The sequence below is a fragment of the Coenobita brevimanus genome, chromosome 79 (genome assembly GCF_032717465.1).
Source record: "Coenobita brevimanus isolate Jiangsu-jjx chromosome 79, ASM3271746v2, whole genome shotgun sequence".
NCBI lineage: Eukaryota > Metazoa > Arthropoda > Malacostraca > Decapoda > Coenobitidae > Coenobita > Coenobita brevimanus.
Window position 1 is genome coordinate 32486879 of NC_137032.1, and position 15566 is coordinate 32502444.

Genomic DNA, 15566 nt, shown 5'->3' on the forward strand with positions numbered 1-15566 from the left:
CCATCCACTCATCCATCCATCCATCCACCCACTCATCTATCTATCCACCCACTCATCCATCCATCCATCCATCCACCCACCCAGTCATCCATCCACCCACTCATCCATCCATCCATCCACTCATCCATCCACTCCTAACCGAAGATTCAGGGAGGGAAAGTATAAGGCCTTGTAAGATGAGCAGTTGTGGTGAGAGAGAGAGAGAGAGAGAGAGAGAGAAGAATACGGCAAGGTGTAATAAGAAAACTAAATTGGTTAGGAAGAGGTGTTAGGGAACTTGATTATCCAACGAGAATACGGCAAGATGTAATAAGCAAACTAAATCGATTAGGAGAAGGTGTTAGGGAACTTGTCTAGCAATACGGGTCTTTGTTAACCTCTTCTCAAGCAATCTCTGTGTTCCTTTTCCTTCCTGCAGAGAATAATAATAATAATAATAATAATAATGATGATGGTTGATGTAATGATGATATTGATGGTGATAATTATGATGATAATAATAATGATGATAAGGAGGCGGAGGATGGTTGATATGATGATTATTGATGGTGAGTGATGATTATAATGATGATGATAATAATAATAATGTTGTGATGTGATGTGATGACGGTTGATGATGATAATAGTAATAATAATAATAATAATAATAATAACAGTAATAATAATAATAGTAATAATAATAATAATAACAGTAATAATAATAATAATAGTAATAATAATAATAATAAAACTAGTCACATTTACAACAGCGAATTTGACTAACTTTGCAAATTCGAAATATTATTCTTTATGGACTGGTAGAAATGGTAGAAATCTTAATGGTAGAATTCTTACTGGTAGAAATCCTATGGTAGAAATCTTAATGGTAGAAATCCTATGGTAGAAATCCTATGGTAGAAATCTTATCTTATGGTAGAAATCCTATGGTAGAAATCTTAATGGTAGAAATCTTAATGGTAGAAATCCTATGGTAGAAATCTTAATGGTAGAAATCTTAATGGTAGAAATCCTATGGTAGAAATCTTAATGGTAGAAATCTTAATGGTAGAAATCCTTTGGTAGAAATCTTAATGGTAGAAATCCTATGGTAGAAATCCTATGGTAGAAATCCTATCTTATGGTAGAAATCTTAATGGTAGAAATCCTATGGTAGAAATCTTAATGGTAGAAATCTTAATGGTAGAAATCTTAATGGTAGAAATCCTATGGTAGAAATCCTATGGTAGAAATCCTATGGTAGAAATCTTAATGGTAGAAATCTTATGGTAGAAATCCTATGGTAGAAATCTTATGGTAGAAATCCTATGGTAGAAATCCTATGGTAGAAATCTTAATGGTAGAAATCCTATGGTAGAAATCTTAATGGTAGAAATCCTATGGTAGAAATCTTAATGGTAGAAATCTTAATGGTAGAAATCCTATGGTAGAAATCTTAATGGTAGAAATCTTAATGGTAGAAATCCTATGGTAGAAATCTTAATGGTAGAAATCTTAATGGTAGAAATCCTTTGGTAGAAATCTTAATGGTAGAAATCCTATGGTAGAAATCCTATGGTAGAAATCTTAATGGTAGAAATCCTATGGTAGAAATCTTAATGGTAGAAATCCTATGGTAGAAATCTTATGGTAGAAATCCTATGGTAGAAATCTTAACGGTAGAAATCTTATGGTAGAAAATTAATCCTATGGTAGATATCTTACTGGTAGAAATCTTAGTAGCCAGAGTATACACACTGGGGCATCACCACTACCCTTCTCTTACTACAAACATCTGCATTCTTCATTCCTTACTTTAAATTATTATTTTTTACAAGGTCATTCTTCTCAGCAAACCTATTCACCCCGATTACGTATCTTTATTATATTCCTTTTACCTCCACATACTATTTTCCTTCGTTCTCCCCTAACACCTTTTCCCATGCGATTTATTTTGGTTATTACGCGTAACTGCCCTGTTCCGGTTTTCATCAGTCCTTCCTCTGTCGGCATACTCTGCATAAATAACGAATAAAAGATTAGCCACCTCTATCCAAAAATAAATCGCTAAGGAAAAGGTGTTAGGGAGCTTCCGTACCCGACCAGAAGGTGTCTGTCTCTCTCTGCCTGCCTTTCCCTCTGCCTATCTTTCCCTCTGCCTATCTTTCCCTCTGCCTGCCTTTCCCTCTGCCTATCTTTCCCTCTGCCTGCCTTTCCCTCTGCCTATCTTTCCCTCTGCCTGCCTTTCCCTCTGCCTATCTTTCCCTCTGCCTGCCTTTCCCTCTGCCTGCCTTTCCCTCTGCCTATCTTTCCCTCTGCCTGCCTTTACCTCTGCCTGTCTCTCCTGTCCTTCCCTCTGCCTGTCTTTCCTTCTGCCTATCTTTCTCTCTGCCTGTCTCTCCCTCCTGTCTTTCCCTCTGCCTATCTTTCCCTCTGCCCGTCTTTCCCTCTGCCTTTGACCTCCAGTCTTTCAATATACAGTGTGTCCAGGCCCCTCTAAATGAACAGATCTTGATGGTCACTTTATTTCGCTTAGTTTCCCTTTATTTTGTTTGGTTATCCCTGTAGAGAACACCTTTTTAGCATACAGTCAGCCTTGGGTTCTTCCTTGTTGTGTAGACATTATTTTATTTGTATTTTTTAATTTATTATTATTGTTATTATTATTGGTGTTATTGTTCTTATTATTATCATTATCTTTATTTGTTATAATTATTTTTATTATTTTTATTATTATTATTTTTATTATTATTATTATTATTATTTTTCTTATTATTATTATTATTATTATTATTATTTACTGAATAAAATCGACTTTAGTGGACAGTATCAGTAGTTGTAATTCACTTAGATCGTGAACCCAGTGGACTGCAGGCTGAAGTTACCCCTATCCTGCCGTCCACCATCGTCCTTTCGGGGGATAGGGAGGGAGGTGAGGGACGTGTGTATAGCCGGTCGGGGGAGCTGCCGGGGTATGTTGGTGCGGATGCGTGAAGGCGACCGTAGCAAGCACAGGGATGATGAGTAAAAAAAGAGAGAGAAACTTTCATTGTTCCTGAGAGAGAGAGAAAGGGAGAGGGGGAAGGTAAAAGGGAACGGAATGAAGAGAGAGAGAGAGAGAGAGAGAGAGAGAGCAGGAGAGGGGAAGGTAGAAGGGAACGGAATGGAGAGAGAGAGAGAGAATGTGGTAAAGAAAGGGAAAAGGGAAGGTAAAATGGAGAGAAAAGTATTGAAGGGGAGAGAGAGAGAGAGAGAGAGAGAGCCTGAAGGTAACATAGCAACAAGTCTACATTCCTGGCCTTCCCTACCTGAGGGTCACCAACCTCCCCCCCCCTCTCTCTCTCTCTCTCTCTCTCTCTCTCTCTCTCTCTCTCTCTCTCTTCCCTCCCCTCCCCTCCCCTCACTCTCACTCATTCAGTTCCTCCTCTCTTTCTTTACTGTGTGTGTGTGTGTGTGTGTGTGTGTGTGTGTGTGTGTGTGTGTGTGTGTGTGTGTTTTAGGCTTTATATTCCTTCCTACCTACCTACCTTCCTTCCTTCCTTCCTACCTACCTGCCTACCAACCTACCTACCTACTTGCCTACCTGCCTTCCTTCCTACCTACCTTCCTTCCTTCTTTCCTTCCTTCTTTCCTTTCTTCCTACCTACCTACCTACCTCACCAACAAACAAACACCTCACGGCCTTATTTACAAAGAGGTAAGATCCAGGATTGTTGCCACAGCATTCTTAGTCAACACCTTCACTCATCACTTCTTTGTTTGTGTGTGTGTTGTAGTGGTGATGGTGATGGTGGTAAAGGTAGTAGTAGTGGTAATAGTAGTTGTAGTAATAGTAGTAGTAGTAATAGTAGTAGTAGTGGTGGTGGTAGTAGTAGGAGTAATAGTAGTAATATTAGTAGTGGTGGTGGAAGTATTAGTAGTACATGTAGTGATAATATTAGTAGTTATAGTATTTACTGTCCTCCTCCTCCTCTTCCTCCTCCTCCTTCTCACCAGAGAGGCATGTCTGTATATCTGTCAGTCTAAAGATTCAAGACTCTCTCTCTCTCTCTCTCTCTCTCTCTCTCTCTCTCTCTCTCTCTCTTTCTCTCTCTCTCAGTCGTCCATGAGGAGGGTGGCGTAAGAACAGAGACTAGGGGAGGGAGGGAAGGAAGGGAGGGAGGAGAGAGGGAGTATATATTAGGTAACTCCCCCACACTAACTCCTTTCACACGAGCATACACGCACTTTATTATTATTATTATTATTATTATTATTATTATTATTATTATTATACTGTTTCGAATATTTTTATCAGAAACCTCATCATAATCATCATCGTCATTATCATCATTATCATCGTCGTCATAAACATCATCGTCATTATCATCATTATCATCGTCGTCATAAACATCATCGTCATTATCATCATCATCACTATTAATATTATTTTTGTTTATGCACTTTAGGACAGACGGCGGACATGTGTGTGTGTGTGTGTGTGTGTGTGTGTGTGTGTGTGTGTGTGTGTGTGTGTGTGTGTGTGTGTGTATGTGTGTTTAATGGTAGGTGCACATGTGCGTAAGAAATATCTCGTCTGGTAAACTTGTGGTGATTTCAATTCTCCTGTAGAAAGTGATCTTGGAGAGAGAGAGACAGACAGACAGACAGACAGACAGACAAAGAGAGGAACCGTATAGATGGATTGTCTTCATCTGAGGGAACTGTGCCAATCCTACATCAATATTAAATCGTGGGTACTTGAAATTCGATGGTCCAGTATTATGAGGTGGGAAGGAGTCTCCTTGGTTACTAGTCAGATCAGATGAGGTGGGAATGAGTCTCCTTGGTTACTAGTCAGATCAGATGAGGTGGGAATGAGTCTCCTTGGTTACTAGTCAGATCAGATGAGGTGGGAATGAGTCTCCTTGGTTACTAGTCAGATCAGATGAGGTGGGAATGAGTCTCCTTGGTTACTAGTTAGATCAAATGAGGTGGGAATGAGTCTCCTTGGTTACTAGTCGGATCAGGTGAGGTGGGAATGAGTCTCCTTGGTTACTAGTCGGATCAACCCTCCAATCTATTTTATGATTAGTAGGCTAGTGTGCAGGAGGAATGCTCTCTCTCTCTCTCTCTCTCTCTCTCTCTCTCTCTCTCTCTCTCTCTCTCTCTCTCTCTCTCTCTCTACGCAGAATAAAATTGCTCTCACGTGTAAGTAGGTTTAGGGCAAAGGTGACAAAACTGGATGTGTCTACGAGAGGGAGAGAGAGAGAGGTCTGAAACAGTTTGATCTTTGACCTCGATTGGCAAGAGTAGCGGTCAAGGAGGGTCGGAGGAGGATGGAGGGAGGGGGAGAGAGAGAGGGAGAGAAACAGACAGACAGAGGAGGAGGAGGAAGGAAGGTAGGCAAGATGGGGAAGAGAGACAGTAAAGGAAGAAGGTAGACAGAGAGGGAGGTAGGAGGAAAGGAAGAAGGGAGAGAGAGAGAGGAAGGGGCTGGGGAAGAGGAGACAGGGAAGGAAGAGAAGGAAAAAAAGAAGGTAAGGAAAAGGGAGGAGGGGGGAGAGAGAACGATTAAGAGAGAGAGAGAGAGAGAAAATGATTAAGAGTGAGAGGGGAGGAGGGAGGGAGAGAAAGTGGTGTTCTTTACATGCCTAAGGAGGGAGGGAGGAGGTGGTGGTGGAGAAGGGAGGAAGGAATGTGAGGCGGGTCCCATGTGTGTGTGTGTGTGTGTGTGTGTGTGTGTGTGTGTGTGTGTGACAGAGAGAGAGACGGGCAAACAGACAGACAGATTGGACAGGGAGTGAGAGAGAGAGTCTTGTTAAATTTCCTGTCACTTTTTCTTAATCTGGTTGTCATCAATTTCCATTCTGAGAGAGAGAGAGAGAGAGAGAGAGAGATACAACCCTTCAGTATGAAAATCCGTTCGTACTATGGGAAAAGAAAAAAATTGTTATCTCCAAGATTAGGAAGAAAATATTGATGTAATGTGTGGAAAAAATCGCCATGGAGAAGTTGCTAGGGAAAATTCAAAGGTAGTGTGTGGAATAAATCGGCAAGGAGAAGTTGCTAGGAAAAATTCAGAGGTAATGTGAGGAAAAAATCGCCACGGAAAAGTTGCCAGGAAATATTTAAGGGTAATATGTGGAATAAATCGCCACGGAGACGTTGCTTAGACGTCCAGAGCCAATTAAAAAGGATATTGGAGAGCGAGAGACTAAAGAGGAGAGTGTATGTGAGTGAAGTGGAGGGCGGAGAGGGAGGGGAAGGCCGAAGATGAGATGGAGGGATAGAGTGGAGAGGTATATGAGGGTGTGTGTGTGTGAGCTGGGGGGAGGGCAGTGAAATGGCAGGGGACAGGGAGGGGAAGGCAGAGGATGAGATGGAGGGATAGAGTGGAGAGGTATATGAGAGAGGGTGTGTGTGAGCTGGGGGGAAGGCAGTGAAGTGGCAGGGGACAGGGCGACATGGAGGCGCTTTGTTTGTGGCCACCCCTTACGAGATTGAGGCGTCTGGCAAGAGATAGATAGATACTGAGATAGATGTGGAGAATAATTCACTAAGGAAGAGACATTACAACATCCCAAGAGCCACTAGGAATACGCTGGCTTGTGTGTGTGTGTGTGTGTGTGTGTGTGTGTGTGTGTGTGTGTGTGACCTCGAACAAGCACATAAAGTGACCTTGTGGCGTTGGACCTTGAAGAGTTATGTGGGTACGCTTGGTAGGGAGAGAGAGACAGACAGACAGACAGGGAGAGAAAGAGAGGCACACACACACACACACACACACACACACACACACACACACACACACACACACACACACAATCCCTCATCAGTATCTTTACATCAGAGCCATATCATACAGTATTAAGTTGTAGCGACTCCTTGGTTACTAGTCAAAATCACCCTCCATTCTGACTACACCTGGCCATCAAGTAGCCTACACAGGTAATGGGTGTGGATCTTGGTCAGGTGTATATGAACTGGGCGTAGTGTGAGGGACCTTGCCTACACCCAGCATGCAGTTGGGTGTAGGGTGATAGAGTGGGCGGGAATGATGATAACTTGTGTACTTCGTGTGTGTGTGTGTGTGTGTGTGTGTGTGTGTGTGTGTGTGTGTGTGTGTCTGTGTCTGTGTGTGTGTGTGTGGCCAGGTGTTTGGACTCTGCCGGAACCAAAGATGTTATTTTGAAGGTTAATTATGTAGGTGAGGTTATGGATAGGGTAGTGTGTGTGTGTGTGTGTGTGTGTGTGTGTGTGAGAATGAGAGAGAGAGAGAGGGGGAACTTCACCTGTCCAGTAATCCCATGTGTCTTAATTCCGGACAACATTTAACTTACTTTGTCTGACCTTGTCCTATCCCTTCTTCCACAGGCTGGCGTTGGCGTGGGCGTGTGTGCCTGCTGCTGTGGGCGTGAGGGTGGATGGCGGGGGCGGGGGTCAAGAGGGGGGCCTGGAGGTGAAGCTGACGGCCAAGGAGGTACAGGAGGCGGTGAAGGAGGCGGTGATGGTGGTGAGGGAACAGATTGAGGTGGTGGAGCCGCACGTGTTCCATAATGGTGAGGAGGACATGGGCTGGCATCATAAAACCTGGCCTTGGGTTCCTTCTTCCTTACACACACACACACACTCATTGGCTGGCATCTTAAAATCTGGCCTTGGCTTCTTTCTTGCACACACGCGCGCACACACACACACACACACACACACACACACATTGGCTGGCATCTTAAAATCTGGCCTTGGGTTCCTTCTTCCTTACACACACACACACACACACACACACACACACACACACACACATACACACACACCGGTACTCTCTATATATCTAACTGTCATATTCTGAATAGATTTGTAGATTTCCTAACACTCCTTCCCGAGCGATTTATTTTGCACACTTTACTTTAGCATCTGACATGATAATAATGCAACCTGTGTATATATATTTTGTGTAATAGGCTAAATAAATCGCAGAGAAAAGGGTGCTAAGTACTTCCCATACCATTTAGATTACGGCACTAAGGCTGACTGACCGTAAAGAACACTGCATATTCATTTTATTATTAGTAGTATTAGTATTGTTGTTATTATTATTATTATTATTATTATTATTATTATTACTGTTTTATTATTATTACTATTATTTTTATTATTATTACTGTATTATTATTATTATTATTATTATTATTATTATTATTATTATTATTATTTACTGTCCCAAAAGCAGAATTATATGATGTTAGGATAAATTGATGTTTGAATTGATGTTAGATTGGATTAGGAATTGAGGTTAGTAATTATTTAAGTTATTTGTCTAGTATGCGTTGATGTCATTGATGTTGTAAATAACCTTTTGTGTGATTGATTGAATTGATTGCTTTCTGTTGATGAAGATGGGTGTGTAATGATTTTTTTGTCTTCCCTCACCCCATTCCACCTCACCCTTCCTTCCTTCCTTCCCTCCTTCCTTCCATCCATCCATCCATCCTTCCTTCCTTCCTTCCTTCTTTCCTTCCATCCATCCATCTATCCATCTTCCCTTCCTCACCTCACCATGCCCTCCCTCACCCCATTTTTCCTGTTCCTTCTTTCCTTCCATCCATCCTTCCTCCTTCCTTCCTTCCTTCCATCCACCCATCCATCCCTCCTTCCTTCCTTCTTTCCTTCCATCCATCCATCCTTCTTCCTTCCTTCCTTCTTTCCTTCCATCCACCCATTCATCCCTCCTTCCTTCCTTTCTTTCTTTTTTTTCTTCCTTCCTTCCTTCCTTCCCCCCACCATCCCTGCCTCACACACCATTCTCTGCCATTACCTTGCTTCCTGTGCCTATCCCCTGTCTGCCCCTGTCCGTCCCTGTTTAATCCTTACCTGTCCCTCTCTTTTCCTCACCTTACCTTCCTTCTCACTTCCCCACCATCCCCTGCCTTCCCCTACTTTCCCCCACCTTCCCCTGCCTTTGCTTTCCTCATCCTACCTTTCCCTTCCTCACTCCACCGTCCCCTACCCTTCCTCACCACACCTTCCCTTACCTTTCCCCTCCTTACCCCACATTTTCCTACCTTTCCCCTTCCTCACCTCACCTTCCCCTACCTTTCCCCTCCCTTTCCCCTCCTTCCCTTGCCCTCCCCCACCCCCACAGGAGGCAAGTTGGGGCTAGACTCCCCCGCCTACCACTACTACAGCCTCCTAAGCGGTACACAGGACACCCGGACCATCGCAGCCGTGGCGCTAATATCACAGACAGCCACGCATATCCTGGCCGTCAGGTGAGTGGATAGATTAATAGATAGATAGGTAGATAGATAGATAAAGGGAGAGAGAGAGGGGGGGTAGATAGATAGATAGGCACATAGACTGATACGAATTTAAATATAGAGAGCAACGCATAGATAAACAGATAGATAAAGAAGTATATAGATGGATAGATAGATATATAGATAGGTGGGTAGGTAGATAGATAGGCACTTTGATACGAATTTAAATAGATATAGATAGATAGCAACGCATGTACTGGCCGTCAGATGAGTGAATAGATAGAGTAACAGATAGATAGATAGAAGGACTTCGATAGATACAAATTTAAACATATAGATAGACGACAATGCATATACTGGCCGTGAGGTGAGGATAGATTAACAGATAGATAATGAGATAGATAGGTAGATTGATAGATGAAATATAGATAGATAAACTGATAGATAATGAGATAGATAGGTAGATTGATAGATGAAATATAGATAGATAAACTGATAGATAATGAGATAGATAGGTAGATTGATAGATGAAATATAGATAGATAAACTGATAGATAATGAGATAGATAGGTAGATTGATAGATGAAATATAGATAGATAAACTGATAGAGGGGAGGAAGAGAAGTTTGGTGACACAGACGATGGATTGCAGTAGGTTGATGAGGTGTGTCGGTGAGGATGAGGGTGGGAGAAGGTGTAGCTGGCCTTTGGTTCCTTCTTTCTTGCATTAAAAAAAAGTAAAAAGATGTCTGGAATAGGTAGGGAAGGGAAGGGGAGAGGAAGGGAAGGAAATGGGGGAAGAGGAGAGAGGGGGAGGGAGGGGAAGGGGAGGAGAGGAAAAGAAGGGGAGGGAAGGGAAGGAAGGAAGGATGGGTTGGAGGAGAAAGTGGGGGAAGATGAGGCAATGCATGGAAGCTAAAGAATGAACCACCGATAGAAATATATTAAGTGTTGGGGAAGGGGAGGGAGGAGAAGGAGGGGGAAGATGAGGCAATGCATGGAAGCTCAAGAATGAACCACCGATAGAAATATATTAAGTGTTGGGGAAGGGGAGGGAGGAGGAGGAGGGGGAAGATGAGGCAGTGCATGGAAGCTCAAGAATGAATCACTGCTATAAATATATTAAGTGTTGGGAAGTGGAGGGGAGGGGGAGGGAGGAGAAGGAGGGGGAAGATGAGGCAGTGCATGGAAGCTAAAGAATGAACCACTGATAGAAAAATGTTAAAGCGATGGGACCAGAACTGCACAGCGTATTGTAAATGTGGCCTAACAAAGATTATATTTATTTTTATTTCGTATCTTTATTTGAGGATTATTTTCTCTTAGTTTTCTCTGCATATTCCCTTTATTGGTGTTTTGTGTGTGTGTGTGTGTGTGTGTGTGTGTGTGTGTGTGTGTGTGTGTGTTAACTGTGATGATATTTCTACATGTTTATATTCTTATGTATGATGTATTTTATTTATGTAGTTAGGTGTACACGTGTGCGTATATAATTGTGTGTGTGTGTGTGTGAGAGAGAGAGAGAGAGAGAGAGAGAGAGAGAGTATTAGGGAGGTCTGGTGGGGTAGTAAAGGAATCTTGGAAATACCCAGCCTATCCGTACCTATCCTCCCTTCACCCTCTTCCCCTCCCTCCCTCCTCCCCTCCCTCCCTCGTCACATTCCTCTCCCCCTTCCCTCTCTCCTCCTTTCTCTTCTTCACCTCCAACGCTCAACTTCCTTCATTCCTTCAGCTGCCTTCCTTCATCCCCTTCCTTGCCTTTCCCTTCCCCTCCATTCCCTTCCCTTCCCCTCTCTTCCCTTCCCTTCCCTTCCCTTCCCTTCCCTTTTCCTCTCTTCCTTTCCTTCCCTTCTCCTCCCCACCTCTCCATTTCCTTTATATTGTTCCTTCCCTTCACTCTCCCTTTTAGTCTTCCTTCCTCCCACCTTCCACTCTCACTCTCACTCATTCACAATTCTTCCTCCCCTCGCTTCTCCCCTGCTTCCCTCCCCTCTCCCTCCCTCACATAACCTTGACCAGTGTGTAAAGAGGAGAGGGAGGAGGGAGGGAGGGAGAAAGGAGGAAGGGAGTCAGGGAGAGGTCTCTGAACTTGCCAACGGGGAGGGGAAGGGAGGGGTAGTGAGAGCGAGAGTGGAGAGGGGAAGGGAGGGATGGAGAGTACAGGAGAGGGGAGGGAGGGGAGAGCGAGAGTGGAGAGGGGAAGGGAGGGAGGGAAAGTACAGGGGAGGGGAGGGGAGGGGAAGGGAGGGATGAAGAGTGAAGAGGAGAGGATAGGGGAGGGGAGAGAGGGGAAGAAGGAAGGGAAGGGAGGGGAAGAAGGAGAGGGAAGACAAGAGGAAGAAGAAATATGGAAAGGAGTGGAAAGTGAAGGGATAAGTAAGGGAGGGGAGGGGAGGGGAGAAAGAGTGGGAGGGGGGAGTGAATGTTCATATTAACTGGTTCTCTCTCTCTCTCTCTCTCTCTCTCTCCCTCTAACACCTACTTTCACAAATTATCGATGACGGCGAGAGAAAAATGAGAAAGAGAGAGAGAGAAAGTGTCGAGAGAGAGAGAGAGAGAGAAAGTGCATTAGGTCAGAAAGAATGAAAGAAAGAAAGAGAGAGAGAGAGAGAGAGAGATTGCCCGCTATGAGAGAGAGAGAGGAAGGGAAGGGAATTGGTACTGTAGACTGAGAGGAAAATGTGTGTGTGTGAGAGAGAGAGAGAGAGAGAGAGAAATGGGTAAATAGGTAGACGGAGAGGAAATTGCGTGTGTTTGGTGTGTGTGTGTGTGAGAGAGAGAGGGGGGGGGAATAGGTAGACTGAGGAAAATGTGTGTGTGTGTGTGTGTGTGTGAGAGAGAGAGAGAAATGAGTAAATAGGTAGACGGAGAGGAAATTGCGTGTGTGTGTGTGTGCGTGTGAGAGAGAGAGAGAGCATTCCAAGCCAGCCTCCTTCATAAAATTTTACAACCTTTGAGTCAATAAATACTGAATAGAAACACCTTTATTATTATTATTATTATTATTTTTATTATTATTATTATTATTATTATTATTATTATTGATTTTTTATATAGTTCAAATTTCACTTTCGTCTTCACCCTAGAGAAAGTGATAATTTATATAATAATAATAATAGGTGGGTGTAGGTGGGTGGGTGTGGGTGTAGGTGGGTGGGTGTTGATGTAGGTGGGTGTTGGTGTAGGTGGGTGTGGGTGTAGGTAGGTGAGTGGGTGTAGGTAGGTGGGTGGGTGGGTGTAGGTAGGTGTACAGTAGGTAGGTGAGTGGGTGGGTGTTGGTGTGGGTGTAGGTGTAGATGGGTGGGTGTGGGTGTAGGTGGGTGGGTGTGTAGGTGAGTGGGTGTGGGTGTGGGAGTGTAGGTGAGTGGGTGTAGGTAGGTGGGTGATTGAGTCATCCTTTAACTTAACTCGCTTTCTCTTCCTTACATCCGCCTCTCTCTCTCTCTCTCTCTCTCTCTCTCTCTCTCTCTCTCTCTCTCTCTCTCTCTCAGATAAAAGAAGGCAGAAAGACAACTGGAGAAAGGAAAAGGAGAAGGAAGGAAGGGGGGGAGGGAGGGAAGGGATAGGAAAGTAAGGAAAGATGGAGAGAGGAAGGAAGGGAGGAAGAAAATGAAGGTGGAGGGAAGTAGAGGATCAGGGTGAGGCAGGGTGAAGGTGGGGGTGAGGCAAGGTGAAGGTGGGGGTTAGGCAGGGTGAAGGTGGGGGTTAGGCTGGGTGGGGGTGAGGTAGGGTGAAGGTGGGATGAGGCAGAGTGAAGGTGGGGGGGTTAGGCAGGGTGGGGGTGAGGTAGGGTGAAGTGGGGGGGTTAGGCAGGGTGGGGGTGAGGTAGGGTGAAGTGGGGGGGGTTAGGCAGAGTGAAGGTGGGGGTTAGGCAGGGTGAAGGTGGGGGTTAGGCAGAGTGAAGGTGGGGGTGAGGCAGGGTGGGAGTAAAGAAAATAAGGGTGAGGCAGGGTGAAAGTGAGGGAGGGTGGGCAGGGTGAGGGCGGGAATTATGCGGAGTTGGGAGAGGAAGGGTGAGGATGAGGCAGGGTGAGAGTGAGGAAGTAGTTCTAATAGTAAGCCCGTTTCATCGTAAACCCGGTGGACTGCAGGCTGAAGTTACCATCCCGGAGTCGACCATTATCCTTTCAGGGAATAGGTAGGATTGAAACTCCCCTTTTTACCCATAAGACTACGGAAGGGCTCGACGCAACAGATGTCAGAGAGCGACTTAACCTCCTCCTCCTCCTCCTCCCCCCAAAAAAAACATACCGTGCTAGGGTGAATAGAGTTAGAATATAGAAAAATATGATGATTGCAGTGTGAAGATTATTAGAGACAGACAGACAGACTGAGAGAGGAATAAATATGTATGTGTGCCGTGTGTGTGTGTGTGTGAGAGAGAGAGAGAGAGAGAGAGAGAGAGAGAGTATGTGCATTGAAGCCTGTTTAGTGTGGATGGAGTGTGTTGTGGGATGGAGCCAAGAATGTAACAGTGCTCAGTGTGGTGAATGGATGGATGGCCTCTTTTCCTCTCTCTCTCTCTCTCTCTCTCTCTCTCTGGTGTTTTTGTTTCCTAAAATATAATAGGTGAAATAGGTTTGTTATTTTGTTGTTGTTACTACTACTACTACTACTACTACTACTGCTACTACTACTACTACTACTACTACTACTGTTTTTTTTTCTTCCTCAGTAGTTAGGAAATATTGCGTTGGATATCTGTGCCGACCTAGACTTAGCGAGTGAGAGAGAAAGAGAGAGAGGGAAAAACTGGTTGAGCAAGGAGCCGCTCTCTCACTCTCTCACATTCACTCTCAGTCTTTCTCTCATACTCTTAAATTCATTCAGGAGTATTGTCGTATTTGTCGTTTCTCTCTCTCTCTCTCTCTCTCTCTCTCTCTCTCTCTCTCTCTCTCTCTCTCTCTCTCTCTGTGTCACTGTCTCATACGCAAATTCATTCAGGTGTATTGTATTTGTCGTCTCTCTCTCTCTCTCTCTCTCTCTCTGCGTTGAAATAATACGTAAGGTAGGGCAGGGTAGGGTTGTGTAGGGTAGAATTGGGTTGAGTTGGCGTGGTTAGGTAAACATGGGTAGGATAGGCTTGGGTAGGGTAGGGTGAGATTGGGTAGAGTTGGGTAAGGTAGGGTAGGGTTGCATAGGCTTGGGTAGGGTAGGGTAGAGTAGAGTTGCATAGGCTTGGGTAGGGTATGGTAGAGTAGGGTTGCATAGGCTTGGGTAGGGTAGGGTACGGTTGCATAGGCTTGGGTAGGGTAGGGTAAGATTGGGTAGAGTTGGGTAAGGTAGGGCAGGGTTACATAGGCTTGGGTAGGGTAGGGTGAGATTGGGTAGGGTAGGGTTGCATAGGCTTGGGTAGGGTAGGGTTGCATAGGCTTAGGTAGGGTAGGGTAGGGTTGTATAGGCTTGGGTAGGGTAGAATAGGGTGAGATAGGGTAGGGTTGGGTAAAGTAGGGTAGGGTTGCATAGGCTTGGGTAGGGTAGGGTAAGTTAGGATTGTGTAAGGAAGGGTAGGGTAGGTTATGAATATTTGCTTTATGGTTTTTGGCAGAGAGAGAGAGAGAGTGTGTGAGAGAGAGAGAGAAAGGGAGAGGCCAGCCCTAGCCCGCGAGCCTGCCTAGCAAAGGTCAGGGACAACGAGTTTACCATCTTCTTATCTTGGGCTGGCCAGAGAGAGAGAGAATGTGATTGTGCTGAGAGAGAGAGAGAGAATGTGATTGAGAGAGAGAGAGAGAGAATGTGATTGTGTTGAGGGAGAGAGAGAATGTGATTGTGTTGAGAGAGAGAGAGAGAATGTGATTGTGTTGAGGGAGAGAGAGAATGTGATTGTGTTGAGAGAGAGAGAGAGAATGTGATTGTGTTGAGAGAGAGAGAGAGAATGTGATTGTGTTGAGGGAGAGAGAGAATGTGATTGTGTTGAGAGAGAGAGAATGTGATTGTGTTGAGAGAGAGAGAGAGAATGTGATTGTGTTGAGAGAGAGAGAGAGAGAGAGAATGTGATTGTGTTGAGAGAGAGAATGTGATTGTGTTGAGGGAGAGAGAGAGAATGTGATTGTGTTGAGAGAGAGAGAGAATGTGATTGTGTTGAGAGAGAGAGAGAGAGAATGTGATTGTGTTGAGAGAGAGAGAGAGAGAGAAAGTCATTGTGTTGAGAGAGAGAGAGAGAGAGAGAATGTGATTGTGTTGAGAGAGAGAGAGAATGTGATTGTGTTGAGAGAGAGAGAGAATGTGATTGTGTTGAGAGAGAGAGAGAGAATGTGATTGTGTTGAGAGAGAGAGAGAATGTGATTGTGTTGAGAGAGAGAGAGAATGTGATTGTGTTGAGAGAGAGAGAGAATGTGATTGTGTTGAGAG

At 44.3% G+C, this 15566-nt stretch overlaps 1 protein-coding gene across 1 annotated transcript in view; it reads left to right on the plus strand.

Annotated features, from left to right (window-relative positions):
- Positions 1 to 15566, plus strand: part of LOC145409086 (uncharacterized) — a 107009-nt gene that overhangs the window by 68396 nt on the left and 23047 nt on the right. Inside the window, exons 4-5 of the mRNA XM_080279631.1 lie at positions 7333 to 7517; positions 9101 to 9227. Coding sequence (XP_080135757.1) covers positions 7333 to 7517; positions 9101 to 9227 — 312 coding nt within the window. The remainder of the gene's footprint in view (positions 1 to 7332; positions 7518 to 9100; positions 9228 to 15566) is intronic.